This window comes from Hemiscyllium ocellatum, chromosome 48 (genome assembly GCF_020745735.1).
Source record: "Hemiscyllium ocellatum isolate sHemOce1 chromosome 48, sHemOce1.pat.X.cur, whole genome shotgun sequence".
NCBI lineage: Eukaryota > Metazoa > Chordata > Chondrichthyes > Orectolobiformes > Hemiscylliidae > Hemiscyllium > Hemiscyllium ocellatum.
In genome coordinates, this window is record NC_083448.1 from 7,850,363 (window position 1) to 7,867,500 (window position 17,138).

The window sequence follows — 17,138 nt, forward strand, 5'->3', positions numbered from 1 at the left end:
GCTGCATTGAGTGAAACCACCTCGCGTCAAAATCAAGGAAAACGTTCAAATAGCTCACGGAATCCAAATACTGGATGCAAAAAGGGTGACTGAAAGATGAGAAAGGCAGTTGAATAAACGTTAAAATATTCCACAGGAACTGCTTTCGTGCAAAATTGTGTGGCTCTTGAGATTTTTGTGGCAGAGATGGGGAGCGCGTAAAAGGAGAAATATATTCAGGAAACATTCAGGCAGAAGTGTGAAGAAACATGCTGCTCTTTGCCCTGACTGCAAATGCATCGTTCCCTTTGATTCAAATGTTGCCGGTACTCTTAAAAGACAGACATCCAAAATGGCTCAACATAATTTATTTATGTTAAAATGTACAGAGGTCTTTGAAAGTACTTGCTAGAAAGAAAAGTGATATTACATACAAGGGGGGGGAAGAAGAGGGAGTGTGGCCTGTGCTGACGTCTGGATGCACAAGCTCAGTTGTTCCCTCCTCATAGCTTACAGTCACCATGTACAAATACAAAGGCTACAAAAATGAAAGCAATATAAACAGACATGGATATTCAGCTTTTTACATGCGGCTTGGAAGCTGGAGGAGGTCTATTCACACACACTATAAGTTTGGAGAATTTATTTTCTTAAAATAGCTTCAATATTCTACAACAAAGATAGAAAAAACTCTAAAGATGGAATGAAATGTGAGTTCTTTAAAAGGCATCTGGGAATCACTAACAGTGAGCTTCAGTTAAGATTACCCAAGTTTAGCTGCTAAAAAATACCTCTCAACAGAATTGAAAAATGACAAGTACCAATATTATGTAGGATAAATTCATTTTTAATATAGAAAAACATTTTCTATAATAATCCTAAAGTCAAAATGAGCCAGCTTAGCTTTCAAAAAAGCAAGCTGCCTGACTCAACAAAACCGCGATCACCAGAAACAATGAGAAGGGGAAAAGAGAAATCATCTTTGTGTGGTTTTTTTTTCAATATATCTGGTGCTCTGGGCTAAAACTGCTTTGTTTTTTTTTCTTTTCTTTTTTAAAAACATCTTCCCTTCCCCCTTCCACCCCACCCTCCCCGCTCCCCCCCCCACCCCAAAATCAACAGTATTCCAACAAACACACTTGAAGGCCAGCCCAGAAGTGTGGAGTGGTTTCGCTGGACATTATTCCAACAATGAGACACACTATGAACAAAAAAGAAATCAATGGATGCCATTTCGCCACAAGGTTTACGGGTGGCACGTGCCGACGGCACAGGTTTTGAAACCTGCACACATTTTTAACCATTTGGGGAAGCTTTTGGATCACATTTTTTTTCCAAACGCCTTTTCATAATTTTACGGCGGGCAACAAGAACGGTGCAACTGCAGTTGGTGAATGGACTGCATGCGGTGGACCTGCTCAGTGCACACCAGTGTGACGCACAAATTCAGCCCAGGGGAGACTGACCACTGCAAACTCTCACGAATGCTGCTTACCCCATCACCTGTCAACACAGGGGTTACCTGGTGGTCGGTATCAGAACAGGAGGGAGCTGTCAGCTGGCTGCTGTGATGACAATGTTACTTGAAACTGCGGAGTCAGTTACTTTCTCCCGCCCAACCCCGTATCCGCTGTGCGCTCAGCTGATGATTATTTTCCTGTTTGGAGTGACAATGTTAACAGCTCGTGGATCTGAATGGCATGATCCATTTCCTTAATGTAGCCTCCCTCACGTTTCTCCTGCTATTTTTTTTTTACTCATCCCCATTCTCCTTCTCTTAGATCTCACAATCCATCTCGTTACTACCCCGTGGCAAGGGACCTCAGGGTGCCTGACTGCGATTTCTGACTGGCTTGAATAGGTGGCAGGACACAGTGAGCCAGTCTGAAGGGCTCACTTCCTTCTCAATACCTGAACTAACTGCGCCACTTAGTAACTGACCAGAACCTGTTGTCGAGAAGCAATTCAACTGCCCGAGGTTACGGGAGGAAGCACAAGAAGAAAACAAACTAAGCTTGTTGTGAACACAGCCGTCTTTCTGGTCTGACTGGGAACCAAAAATACACAGTTTGAACAGATTTCTCGTGATTGAGAGATTTATTTAAGAAAATAAACTGGAAATTAAATGCTGTAAGCCTTAAAATGTTTCAGGACCCTGGGCTGTCCTTCGAAAGTGCCAGAACAAATACTGTCAATTCTCATAAAAAAATAAAGGCGTACAAGTGAAATGGCTTGTGGTGACACAAGAAGCAATGTTAAAAACATCGTTATAACATACATGAAAATGCTCTTGGGCCTGTTGCATGCTGCGCTTGAGTCAAACTCAATACCAATGGGTTAAAGAAGGGGGTCCTCGGCATTACGGCCCGAAGTCCACAAGCGCACAAGCGATCCGGTTTCACCTACTGGCACGGGATACAGTGAGATCAATAAATTACAGCCACACCTGCAACAATATGACCAAGGCAGAGTCTGAGCTAAGTGCCTCCTGCCCTGTGCCATGTCAACAAATGGGGACATGGAACAGTCCTCACACTCAAGGGTCTCATATCTATGGACTCTATAAAAAAATGTGGACTGCACACACAAACTGAAAGATTAAAAAAATTAAAAATATAAAAAGCAGATAGTTTTTCATTTCTACACAATTCATTAAGTAAGGCTTCTTTTAATTAAAAGATTTCTTGTGCATGGTTCCTCAAACCATTTTCTTATTGAATTCTGTTGCAGAATTTCTTTTTCTTCCTTCTTTTTTCTCTCTCTCTCTCGGGGCTGGGGAATTAAGGCCAAGGCGCTCCGAACATGGCCCTAAACAGTTTGTGAAATTCCTATGTCTACAGCAATCATTCTATTTGAAATTTCCATTAGGTCTGCTGTCATCGGTAATAAACAATGGCTCTCTGTGGCGTCCACAGGATCTTCCCTCATCTTCTCATGTAAGGGCCATTTAGTGATTGCTTGGGCATGCCAGCATTCATATAGCTGTGATGAGAAGGGCCTGTGTACATCATGTTGCTGTGGGGGTTAGACTGCATAGGCTGCTGGCCGTATGGCTGGCTTCCCATCATGCCCATTTGCATCTGCATAGGATACTGCGCCGTTTGGTTCATGTAGGCTGCGTTACCATGGTAGCTGCTGTTCATCATCGGCTGGCTCATCCGATAACTGTTCATAGCATTCAGTGTGTTCATATTCATGGAGTTAACATTATAGGTGGGGGCCGGCATCAGGTTCACACCCATGTTCATCCCTCGCTGAACTGTCAGAGCCCGCTGTGCCAGGGCAGGCGTGTTCCGGCCGTAGATCTGCTGCTGATGGGTGGCTGTCGCAGCTGGCAGTGGGGCAGACTTGGAGCGGTTTGAAATGTGACCCTTGGTCGGCATCTGGCCTTGCAATCTCTGAGTGTGAGGGATGCCAATGTTGGAGGCTGGCATGTTGCACTGCAAAAGAGGTGAAGTCAGATTCATGGATGGCGACGTGAGATTGGGAGGAGGGGTCATGGTGGCTTGTGCTTGGGGTGTCCCTGCAAGTGCGTGGGGTGTCGGGGCTAGCTGAGCCAGGCCCGTGTTAGATAGAGACACACTAGTTGCATAGGAAGTCACAGCAGCAGAGTGGCTGTAAGGCATAGCATGATGGTCCATGATGGTGTTGGTAAGTTGCTGAAGTCTGGCCAGGCTGAAGTTGGCTGTGGGCTGCGTATAACCACCAGCACCGAAGTCTCCCTGGCCCATTCTCTCATACAGGCTCATACCAGTCGTGTTCGAGGACTCTGGAATCTCCATCAGGGTCATGGGGGCTGTTGTGAAACTGTTGCTCATGCTGCACTGGGACAATGGCTGCTGCTGCTGGGGCTGCTGCTGCTGCTGCTGGGGTTGTGGTGGGGGAGGCTGTTGCTGGGCTTGTTGTTGTGGGGGAGGTGGCGGCTGCTGTTGCTGCTGGTTGTTGCTGGGAGGCCTGTCTATCGCACAGCTCTGAGGTGACTTCATGTTACAGTTGGCTGCTGGGGCAACGTTGTTCTGTTGCATCAGGCTACAACTGCTGTTCATACTGGTCATTTGCTGGGTTACGACGCAGCTGTTTTGAGTCAAGCTGCTGGAAGACGACAGGCCGCTGTATGAGCAGCTTGTTTGAGAGGTGTTATTCCCACATAAACTGCCTCCCATCGTGGAATCGTAGCTACTCGGGTTCTCATAATTTTCGGTGGTACTCTCAATGCTGCCCAGGTCACTGAACCCACTGTCAACAACCTGCTGTGAATGGTCAGACACTGAAGGGACGTCCATCATCGGGCTGGTCTCCATGTTCTGCATTGAGGGAGCTGACAGCGAACTCTGCTCAGGACTTATCTGAGTGTAGCTGCTCTCCAGAGCTGGCATGCTCGGGCTACTGACGGAACGGACTGATTGGCTGGGGTGGGACTGGACAGATGAGATGGGGCTGTTGTGCTCTGACTGCTGGCAGTCCTCCACCATGGTGATCTGTGGGCTTTCTTCAGCCTGATTGTAGCTTTGCAGGTTCTGGCAGGCTTCCAAGGTCTCCGCACAGTCCTGGTAAGCACCGTCATGCTCATTATTTGTCTCCTGTGTCAAAGATTGAACAGCTTGCACCGTTTCCAGATCCAGCTCACTGTGTGATATGTCCTCTTCCTCCTCCTCCTCTTCCTCCTCCTCTTTGAACTCTGGGATTAACGTCTCTTTATTATCTTGATCATCAACACGGTCTTCATCGGAAGGTGGCACAAGCTCAGAGTCCAGTGACGTGTCATTAGTTTGCTCCTCCTCGGAGTCTGCGTCCATCAGATTTTCCCCTGTGCCATTTTTATCTGGCGTGCTTGTCTCTAAAAAAGGTTCTTGCGTTGGAGATTCCTCTTTCACGCTCTCCTTCACACTTTCCTCGACCTTTTTGTCTTCAGAATCCAGGTGGCCTTCGTCCTCATCATCCGCATCGTGATCATCGTTTTGGTTGATCTCTTCTTCCTCCTCCTCCTCTTCGTGCTCATGCTCCTCATCCGTATGCGCCTCTTGTTCTGCAGGTTCGGACTTCTCCTGATGCTCATTCGCAGCTTCCTGCTCCTCAACTTTCAGTGCGGGGCTGTGAGGATCACGAGGCGTCCTCTGCACATCACACGACACTTCTTCCTCAAGCTCCTCGTCCTCTTCCTCCTCTTCCTCCTCATCCTCCTCCTCCTCCTCCTTCTTATAAGCTATGGGGAGATCCACAGTTTTCACTTCGACAGAGTTCCGCCTTTCCTCATTAGGATTTGGACGCACTTGTTTCAGAACAGCATTGGTTGCTGGAGTATCGGGACTCTCCACACTTGCACTGGATCGGGCGAGTTTAAATCCTGGTTTCCGGCCTGGCTTTCTCTTCCATTTGATTGTTCCACGCTTCACACCTTTGGGCCAACCTCTCTTGCGTTTCAAAACCACGGGTGGAGATTTGGGTAAGGCAGGCTCTTTGGCCTTATCTTTCCTCACAGGGACTGAAGGTTTAAGCACACTTTGCCCTGAAAGATAAAGAAAGCACGTGTCAGGTTCAGTGTTCGGCAGGGGGAAGGGGGAGGAGGCCAGCATTTGAACAATATGATGGAAGGAGAGAAGTCAAATCCCGCCAAACTGAGTGTAACACGGTGTCGGCGCGCTTCCTGTGTGAGCAGACCCTTTCCCAGATCCTCTCTCAGTATTCAGTGTCAACCACTCCCCTTGTGCACAAATACATGAACAGGCAGGAGACCATTCAGCCCCACAAGCCTTCCTGGCCATTCACTAACATCCCACCGATCCCAAAAACCTTTGATCCTTTGTCCAACCAGAAGGTATCCATCTCTCCATTTAACAAATTCACAGACTGTGCTTCCAGCACCTTCTCATGAAGCTAATTCCAAAGTCACTAAACTCACAGAGAAATCAATTTGCTTCATCTTGATTTTAAACAGGCGACATCTGATGTTTAAACAGTGACCCCAAGATCTTGATTCTGCCATCTAAGACGTCTACACTGTCAAGACCCATCTTACATATTTCAATCAACTCACTTCTTACTCATCTAAGCTCGAGAGGATCCAAGCGTGGCTTGTCCAACCTTTCCTCAAGTGACAAACACTCAAAAACGCAACTATTCCCAGTCTGGTAAACCTTCCCTGAATCGTTGTGAACACATGTAATTCCTCCTGCTATAAGGTGACAATTTCTGCATACAGTCCTCAGATAACCTTCAATGCCCTTTGTGACCGACAATAACATCTAAGCTTGGAGCTTTCCCAATTGTGAGCTGGATCTGCATCCCCACTTACTGTATCAAAGGCATGAGGACACCCGGATTTCCACTGCAACTCAGAGCTGACAAACCAAGAAAACACCTCTGACAATTCCCCCAACTTGTCTCCGATTCCAAAATCAAATTTACGCTCCATGCCTCATTTTAGCTGGCAAAGGTAGTCAAGAATACATTGCGTTTTAATGGCCAATGACATTCCATTTATCTTACATTGAAAACCAGACAATGACCAGAGGGATACAAGCCTTGTGTTGCCTTTAACACATTTCATGTCTTGATTTTTACGCACCAGTGACAAACACTTCCAACACATCAACTGCCAGGTCAGTCAAAAACAGTACACTGCCCTGGGAACCTCTTCCATCCCGAACCAATTTAAGCACCCAAACTTCCAGTACTCTCATTGGAAGAGATGGCCAAAAAGATTTAAGAATGGGGCAGTAGGATACACCAATTTATTTCAGCTCACAGACAAAAAGACTCTGAAAGCTCTAACGTTCTGCCTAAAGGAGAAATGTGTGTTATGGTCAGTTTCTGATTCTCAACAGGGATGAGGAGACCTTGGTGCTACAGTAATGTAATTCTCGTACCGAGGCTTATCCAGAGAAATGTGTCAGATTGTTATTTCCTTTCTCCAAAGCACAGCATTATGCGTGAAAAAATGGCTGAAATTAAGTACATTATTCAACCCTGATGGAAAAGTAAATGACTGGCATTGTATATGATTATGACATTTAAGAGGAATAGAAACATGGACTGAAGCGCCAAGAGACTTGGGAGTTCTTGTCCAGGATTCCCTCAAGGTCAACTTGTAGGTTGAGTCAGTACTGGAAGGCAAATGCAATGTTAGCATATTAATGACTTGAATATTAATGCAGGGATATATTTCTGAGGCTCTGGTCAGGTCACATTTGGAGTACTGCACACAACTTTGGACCCCATAGCTCAAGAATGATGCAATGGTGTGGAGTGTGTTCAGAGGAGGTACACGAGAATGGTGCCAGGAATGGAAAGTTTAACAGGTGAGGAACGTTTGAGGACTCTGGGCCTATATGTGACGCAGTTCAGAAGAACGAGGGGGGGGGGGTTCTCATTAGAGAATACTGAATGACTTGGATAGAGGACATGTTGGGAAGATGCTCCCATTGCTCGGTGAGACTAGGACTTTAGGGCAAAGTTATAGTGTGAAGGGAAGACCTTTTCCAACGGATATAAGGAGAAACTCCCTCAGCCAGAGAGTGATGAATCGATGGAACGTATTGCTGCAGAAGGCTGGGGAGGCCAAACCATGGAGTCCAGTTCAGACAGAGCTAGACAGGCTGTTGAGTATCAAGGGGATCAAGGGTTACAGGGAGAAAGTGGGAGAATGGGGTTGAGAAACTGATCAGCCATGAATGAATGGCGGAGCAGTCCCACTGGAGTGAATGGTCTAACTTCTGCTCCGATGTCATATGTCTCAAAAAGCTTTAGAGCAGCTCAAGTATAATTCAAGAGTAGCCATGGGTTGTAATGTAGGAAACAGCATTTATCTCGGAATTATTGTGGGGGGGAATCGAATTTGTTCTCAATACCATGGATAACTCAGCCGCTCTTCTCTGAGGTACTGCCAAGGGGTCTTTTACATCCAAGTGAAGGGCATCTCAGTTTTAACATCTCTTCCAAAGGTAGCATCTCTCAGAACTGCAATCAAGTCTCAGCCTAGACTTTCTGAGTTTGTCAGGGAGGGGGACTGCACTCAGTAGAAGGAATGCTTCCCACTCTGCCAGAGGTCAAGGTGAAAACCATGCCCAAGTCTGAAAACTGAAAGTGAATTTAAGAGCATATTTTGGCTGTTGAGATTTGCATATAGTAAGGGTCACTTTGTGGGTACTAACAAGGAAGAATCATTTAATCAGCTGTAATTGACTTCATTTGGCATCATTGGTCCAGCAATGATCATGACACCAAACACTGACGAATTTCTCTGATATTTCAACTCAAGTATTCCACCTCAAAAAAATAAACAGGACTTTCTTTTTCAGTCGTTAGGTAACACTGAACAATTCAACAACTGATTGCTTTGTCTGGCTACTACAAAGAGACCAAGTGTCAACCATTTCAATGACAGTGGCATGAAATGGAAGCCAGGTTAGGTGGAGCATCAGGCTCCTTCGCCTAAAGGATATGAGTGAAACACAGAGTTTTGACAATAACCTCGGTGTTGGACTAATTTTTATCAAATGCAACCACATAATGACCGGATTTAGTCTGAGAGACAGTTTGAAGTCCAAGCTCAGTTGCTGTTCTTGTACCACTAACTGCTCTCACATTTTTAGAGAAATCTTCCTCACAACTTAAGAGTGTGAGGATCATGTATCGAAGCAAAGCCGTATTTATAACCTCAGCATCTTGAGACAGTGCCTCAGAGTACTTACATTAAACTACCATCTCCGATGACTGATTGCAATGAATCATTTTACAACCAATGCAGTGCGTCCTTGTACTCCACTTGAATTCCTTGGAATTCTAATATTAGCTTGGTGGAACATGATCGGATTGCCCTACATGACCTTGTCTTGGTTACAATGATCTAAGACAGACTCTTTATCCTGTCATGATTCAACTAGATGAACCTCAGCCAAAGTCTGCTATTTCTAACACAGCTTTATGGCGTGCACAATGTTCTTTTAATGCTGGAATGCCAAAGAAAGGTTGGAGCAGCGGTGTGTTGCAGGAGCAGGGAGGGAGGTAAACAAACAAAGGCCCTATCTAACTTCAATCATTCATTCGCACAGAGTGAGGACTTCTCATCAATGTGCTTCTGCTCTGACAGTGGCAGGAAATGCTGATGGCCCAAGTGTCACAACTTTCTTTGTGCCTGTTAGCAACTTTGACTGGGACCAAACACCTCTGTTGACTTGGATTCATACCTTCTTGCTTTTGAGCACTAATAAGGTGCTGTGGCAGCCATGTAGTACTGCTGGGATTGCAACTGACCTTCAAGGCACACTCAGAGGGAGGTTAACCTTTGGAATTCTTTTCCCCGGACTGGGGGGTCAATCAGATCAGCCACGATCTGATTGAACTGCAGAGCAGGTTGTGTGTTGCATGGCTGCTTCCAGACCCTTTTACTGTTGTTACAATTGTATGGAAGGAAAGAAATATGTTGGGCTTTAGGGAAACTGCCTGGGTAATTGGATAGTTATTCTAAATATCTGACAAAAGCATGATGCAACACGTACACTCTTCCAATGCCATTTAATACTGTTATCTTGTTGGCTAGTGTAATGAAAGTGTGGGGGTACTGTACCTTTGAGAGAGTTAAATGCTAGCAGAACTACCTGACACAGCACCAAGTGCTCTGAACAAGATATAATGTAACATTTGGTTGAATTCCTGGAGACGACAAAACAGAATAGAATTAGGCCAATCAGTTTAAATTACACCCCAAAAAATACCAAACGCCACTCAAGTTTTAATTTAGTCTATTGACAACCTTAAAAGCCAATGAAACAATCCGATGCTTTGGGGGGGTATAAGACCGGGGAAAATTTAATAGTTGGGAGGAGAACTGTCAAGCCACCAGCATCTGCAGACCGCCCGGAGGAACCTTTATCAATCAGTAACCTGTGAAACAGAAATCCCTAAGACGATGACAGAGGAAGATATAAAGAGAAGATTTAACATCTGGCTGGTTTTGAAAATTTGAATTTTCGTAAATCTTATTTGGAGGTTTTATCGGATTATTGCAGAAGGGAAAGTAAAAGATAGGTTAGAGGAAGGAGTTGTAAATATTTGGTAGTTTATTATTCTCTGTTATACTTTAAGAAATAAATTCGTTAATTTTTACTTTAAAAGTTCATGGTCTCTCACATTTTGTAAATTACTGCACGGGATAAATCTTTTCTGTGTTGCTGGTTTAAATTAAGCAGGGGGGTTTACCCCATGTTGTAACACCAGACATGCAATTAACTCTCGAGGACAAGATTTGGCACAGCCAGAATATCTATGTTAATTAAAATAACTTGCTGATATTGAAGGTTTTTTTTTCCATTTCAAGGCCTCTCATGTGAATTGACAGGATATGGTAGAGAGCTCTGTATCAGTTATCTAAAGGCCTGTTTAGAGGCTCTGAGATTATTCTCCAGTCAAGTGTCACAACACAGGCAATATCAAGTATAAATTATACTGTGTGCAATGGAATTGCAGAATGGTCATGTGGTCAATAGTATGGAAAGGACACAGGAGGCATCATCACTGAATCCCTACACAGTGGAAACAGGCTATTGCCGCAACAAGTGCACATGGACCCGCCAAACAGTAACTCACCCAGACCCATTCCCCTACCCATTACTCGACATTTACCCCTGACTAATGCTCCTCAACATCCGTGAACATGATGGGCAATTTAGCATGGCCAATTCACCTGACCTACACACCTTTGGATTGTCGGAGAAAACCGGAGCACCCAGAGGAAACTCACGCAGACACAGGGAGAATGTGCGAACTCCACACATACAATTGCCCAAGGCCGGAATTGAACCTGAGACCCTGGCGCAGTGAGACAGCAGTGCTAACCACTGAGCCGCCGTGGTGCCCATCATGTTTGGTACATTTCTGTCAATTCTTAAACTTTTCTCCCAATGATGTCTCTAAGGTCTTTGAAGATTTTCTGTTAATGGTTGTAAATTTGGCTGCACAATCTATTGGAAGGAAGAGGTCCATGGAACTTTATGTTTCTTGATTTTGATCCTTGATTTCTTGATACTGTCACTGAAGTGCCATCCCAATTGAGGTAATGACACTGACTTGCAAAGGGATGTTTAGAAGAAGCAGGATCAGGAAGTGTGAGGTTTCAAAAGAGTACCATGTGCAGTTCTGGTCTTCCTGTTATAGGATGATGTAATTAAACAGAGAGAGGGTTCACAAGAGGTTTACCAAGATGTTGCCAGGAATGGAAAGTTTGAGCTATGAAGAAAGTTTGGATAGGCTGGGACCTTTTTTTCACTGGAGCCTAGGAGGTTGAGAGGTGACCTTAAAGAGGTGAATAAAATGGTGAGGGGTATAGAAAGGGTTAATGGTAGGTGCCTGTTTCTGAGGATGGGAGAATGTCAAAACTATATTTTTAAGGTGAGAGTAGCGTGATTTAAAAAAGACACGAGAGGCAATTTTTTATGCAGAGGGTGGTTTACATGTGGAATGAACTTCCAGAGGGTGTCTTAGAGGTGGGCACAGTTACAATGTTTAAAAGTGACTTCGGTAAGTACATGAATAGGAAAGGCTTGGAAGGACATGGGCCAGGAGGGGGCAGGTGGGACTAGTTTAGTTTGGGATTATATTCGGCAGGGACTGGCCGGACAAAGGGGCTGTTTCTATGCTGTATAATTGTGCGTATCAATTGAAGTGTACTTGTATGTTGTGCCACTGTGTGGCAGACAGGGAGCGAGCACTCCCTCTCCGAAAAAATGCTTACTCATGTTTCAATGGAATTCCAGAGATTCCTCAACAAATTACTGTATTTAACAGGCAGGTCGAGACAATCAGTTCCAACAGCCCTTGAAGTATTAAGGCTCTCTTTCAGATAAGGATTCATTGGTCTTCAAAGATGTGCAGAGAATCACACCTTTCTCCATCATTTATATGGAACGGGAGGCAGTGAATACTCACCAGGCTTCCAGTTCCCCAACCCAGGAGCCTGAAAGAAAATGCTTCATTGGCTGGGATCAGTTAGCTCATTACGAACTTCCACTGACTTCTGAAGAAGTCATGAGACTCAAAAGGTACCATGTTAACTCTGTTTCTCTCTGCACAGATGCTGCCGGACTGTGGTTTTAGGAACTTAATAGAGACTGGAGGAAGACAGGCAAGGAAGGTTTTGAAGATGGTTATTCCCCATTACTTTCCCATCAGGGAACAAGTCTCATGAGTGAGAATTTGTTTCATTGGTTCCTGTTTCAACCAGTTACCCATGATCTTGGACTCTCAGTTATTGGCTCTCTCTCTTTGAACTTCATTGAGGCATTCTGTAGCACTGTGGTTGCATTACTGGACTAATAATGTCAAATGGAGACCTGAGCCGAAGGATCTGGAGACAGAAGCTCAAAGTTCACTCCAACTGCCGTGCAATGCAATTCAAATTTAATTAAATGCATTTGTAAAGACAAGATATTATTGGTAATGGTGACCATGAAATGACAGGATTGTCAAAAAGCCCATGTGATTCAATCACATTCTCTGTGATCTTTACCCTCCCACTCCAAGTTATTCTGCAGCCCAGACGAGATATCCCAATCCCAAGCACCAGGCAGGTCATATACAACCTTTGTAACCCTCGATCCTGGTCACAGAGAACAGTGCTCTATACAATCCCCAATGTCAACAACATTTACCTTCACTCACATCACTATTCCCCCCACCACACAACATGAATGGCTCCCTGCACCACAGTTTGTGGCTATGATGCCAACTAAGGTTCCTCCTTAAAATGTTCATGTGAGGCACTGAACACAATTACTTCCAAAAGTTTATATGTATATCGACTGCACGACCCTGAACAGCCTGCTCCAGACCTCGACGCAGAGTTCAACCAAGGTAGCAAGACATCATTTGTCTTCTGTAAATCCATACTGGCTTTCCTTCATTAATCCAGCACTTCCCAAATTCAAATTTCGGGTGTCAGTGTTTACAATAACTTCCGAATCACCGTCACCAACATGTACCGAAACGGCTTGCTGCTCCTATCCTCCCCACCTCGCTCACTCCTCTGGCAATACTCCTTTATCCAATGACAACTGAATGATTACAACCAACATCTTTGTTCCCACCTGAGCTTCTCTCAAAATCTCCTGATGTACTGCATGTACTTTACAGATTTTTAGTGTTGCTAATCTTTTTAAGATATCGCGTTTATCTGTTGTTACCCGATCTGTAACATGGCGATCCTCTTCAGTTCCACTTTCAAATCATCTGCTTTCTTTTTGAACACAGCTGAAAATGACACATTTCAAGCTTTGCCCATGTCCTCTGCATCTACACAAAAGACCTTCCATTGGATCCTCACCATGTCTGACTTATTCCTGAGCTAACTGCTGACTCTTCGTGGAATTGAATTGATCAGATGCTTCACGTTTCATTTAGTGCTGCTTGCTAATCTTTCTTTCCTGATATTAGATGAGATTACCTACAGTATGGGAACAGCCCCTTCGGCCCAACAAGGCCACACCGACCCTCCCAAGAGTAACCCACCCAGACCCACTTCCCTCTGACCAATGCATCTTACACTATGGGCAATTTAGCATGGCCAATTCACCTATCCTGCACATCTTTGGACTATGGAAGGAAACCGGAGCACCCGGAGAAAACCCACGCAGACATGGGGACAATGCGCAAACTCCTCACAGACAGACAGTCACCCAAGGCTGGAATTGAACCTGGGACGCTGGTACTGTGAGGCAGCAGTGCTAACCACTGAGCCACCTTGCTTTGACAAATCCATCCTCTTGGCTTCTACGAACATACGAGAGCAACTGAACATAACAGGTTGCTATGCTTCAGTAATGCAGACAATTGGTGAAATTGTATCTCAAATATGATGCACTTTCTGGTTTATTTTTTTAAGGAGGGAGTTTATGCATTGGAGGTGGTTCAGAGGTTTATGAGATTGGCGGGAGTTGGTTTCCTTTGGAGTTTACAAGAGTGAAAGATGACCTGATTGAAGTGTGAAATATCTTGACATGGTGGACATGGGAAAAGAGGTTTCCTCTTGGTGAGTCCAGAACACAAGGGGCTCTATTTTAAAATTAGGGGTCAGCCTTTTCGATCAGATCTGTGTATTCATTTTTTCTGAAGAGTTTGCAGCTTTGGCACTCTCTATCCCAGAAGGTGGAGGACGACACGAAGCCACTGAATATCTTGAAGATTAAGTTGAATGGATTCTTGTCAGGCAAGGGAATCCAATTTTATCAGGGGTAACTGGGAATGCGAAATCTCAAAAATATCAGCCACGACCCTACTGAATGCTGAAGCACATTCAAGGGACCAAACAGTTTACTTTGGCTCAGTTTTCATACCATTTATTTATCTGAATCTTGTTTCAGTTAGTTGTCAGACATCTCCTGTCACTATTAAATGTTCAATTTCATTTCATTTGTCATGACAGCCTCTTAAACTTTGGAGACTCTACCTCTTCCCTTTCAGACAGTTATTCCAGCCTGGATCGAGCTCACTCTTGCTTGACAGTTTTCCATTCATCTGTGACTACACCATTCTGCCTTTTCCAACCCACCAATGCTACGGTGCTACTTGTGTCCCTAAAATGAACTCCTTCTCAAGCAAGTACTTTTATCTCAACTGTTTCATGGGGTTTTTTTCCCGTAATTTCTGCCAACCAAATTACACTGAAATTATTGAGTTAAATCATCAAATACCTTGAACAGCATTAGCATCTCCGTTTTCATCTGGAGCCTCTCTCTGGGAGGAAGAGCATTTTCGGACAGCACCGCCAGCTGTCAGACTTCTGAACATGCGTCCACTTCGATGCTCCTTCTCAGTTCTCTCAGCCTCCTCTAATTCAAAAGTCGGTTCGAGGTGTGGCATGGGTCGCTCGGTGTCTGAATCATCGAACGGTTCATCCAGCACCTCAGTTGTTTCCGAGATGGTCTCCGTTACAACACTGCTGTTGTGCTGCTTGCGTTTTCGTCCACGTTTTTTCCGATGAATCACCACTCTCTGGGGAAAGAGATAACATTGGGTTTAAACATTTTTGTCTCGAGCACATTTCAAGCTTAGTATCTGTTCCTCAAAATACTTCCCTACCACACCTTGAGGGAGACAGGTGAGCATTTCTCAGCCTCCCTCAGGTTACCAACCTTCTGTCTTGCTGCTGGTTGAATGAAATGATCAAATTCTCAGAGTACGAATTACCCATCTTCTGGACAGGAAAATACAAACTTCAGTCAAACACCATTAAATATTATCTGGAAGATACAATTCATACTCCATACAAATCTGCTTCCAGACTGTCTGCAGTCAGTAGAGTTGAAATGTACAAGTATAATGTACAAGAGGTTGGCTGCAACATTGCGAAGCCGGGCAAAATGGAAGCACTACTTTTGCCAGAGACTTAATCAAATTGAAGGAAACACTGCCACCTAGTGCAACTGACAATTCAGCTCAAATATTTGGAGAAGAATTTGCTGCATTGTTATTCTGGCTATCCTTCTGTGTATATGTACACACATGCACAACTGGATCAAGCCAAGACCTTCAGATTTACTGCATCTCAAAGTCTATTTCTGAAATAACAGAGAGGTGTTGTGATGAAAGGTCACCAACCTAAAAGATGTCAAGTGTCTCTCTTCCCAGAGAGGCTGGGCTGACCTGCTCACCGTTTTATATTCCTAAGTCAGATTCCCAGCATCCATCGTGTCTCGTTCTGAATTTCCCTGCCAGCCATCAAATATGAGCCATCTCAGTCAGAAGGAAAAGGACAAGAATACTCAAATACACATAAGCTTGAGTACGTTTACACTGGCAGTGTCAACAGCGAGGGAGAGATGAACAAGGGCAAGGGACTCACTGTAAGATAAGCAAAGAGATCAGGCTTGGCTTTGCTCTTGTATTGATGATCCTGATTGCTGGCTTACAACTTTCTCCATTCTATTCTACTGAACAAGCCTTGAGGGAGAGCACTCATTACACATGTATTTGGAGGAACACTCAAAGGCCTGAATAAACATGCCTCTTCAAACATATTTGGTTTTGCAAAAATACTCCAATTCATTTTGCAAGGTGAAATACAGTAAGAACATGCTGTCAACGGTGATACGAAACAACGTTATTCAGGAGATCACCGGGATCAGCATTAATTTGTTGATCCTGCAGTATTAGTGTTTTGTCAAATGTTTGCTGCAATGCACACGTACAGACAGTGATCTGATTTCATTGCTACCGAGGACAAATGCTCAATGTAATTGCTAAGTGCCCACGAACTCTCCACGTAACTCGCTTGGCCAAGAAGCGCCAAGGACAAGAAAGGCCATTGAAAGCATTAGACCTCAGGCCTCTCGTAGCTCTTTTGAGAGCATCCTGTTGCACAGCAGCATCAGTCATATTTCTAACTTTTCCATTTTGGGCACTGTCAAACAAACATTGCTTTCTTCCAAGGGTTTCTTCTCGAAATCTCTTTTTTTGTTTAAAAAGTTTTCTCACTGCAATGTATGCCCTTGGATTCTGCAGAACCCATTGTACCTAGGATTGTGACATGTTCCACAATTTAATCCCAGCCTAATATGCTGCTCACAGCCCTTCACTGAGCAACTGAGAAAGAATTAGAAGATGCACCTGAAAAGTGAACTGCTTGCTTGTACGCATCTTGATCTGACACAGGGAACTTTGCCACGTTTGACACAGCTTTACCAGGCAATGATCAAGTTGAGATTAGATTCCCTACGGTGTGGAAACAGGCCCTTCGGCCCAACAAGCCCACCCAGACCCATTCCCCTACATTTACCCCAGACTAATCCACCTAACACTATGGGGAAATTCAGCATGGCCAATCCACCCTAACCTGCACATCTTTGGACTGTGGGAGGAAACCAGAGCACCCAGCGGAAACCCACCCAGACACGGAGAGAATGTGCAAACTCCACACAGACAATTGCCCAAGGCGGGGAACTGAACCTGAGTCCCTGGTACTGTGAGGCAGCAGTGCTTACCACTGAGCCACTGTGCCACCCACAAGTAGTTCATCCAGCTGTTGTTCCCCACAGTGCAAGTTACAAGAGCGCATGGAGACTCATGCTGAGTTACTGTGAAGCACAGCATCCCAAGGGCTGGCACAGTCCTGGAAAACACATGGTGTTTGGTTTGGATTGGAGTTCTTATTGTCACATGCACTGAGGTAC

General features: G+C 44.6%; 1 protein-coding gene across 6 annotated transcripts in view; it reads right to left on the reverse strand.

The window, feature by feature from the left end:
- Positions 1-1,087: 1,087 nt before the first annotated feature.
- LOC132837036 (histone acetyltransferase KAT6A-like) overlaps positions 1,088-17,138 on the reverse strand; it is a 292,136-nt gene continuing 276,085 nt past the window's right edge. For all 6 annotated transcript variants that reach the window (XM_060856693.1, XM_060856695.1, XM_060856694.1 and 3 more), the window contains 2 exons: positions 14,661-14,961; positions 1,088-5,485 (listed from right to left, as the gene is read on the reverse strand). In XM_060856693.1, the coding sequence (XP_060712676.1) occupies positions 2,904-5,485; positions 14,661-14,961 (2,883 nt within the window). In that variant the 3' untranslated portion in view covers positions 1,088-2,903. The remainder of the gene's footprint in view (positions 5,486-14,660; positions 14,962-17,138) is intronic.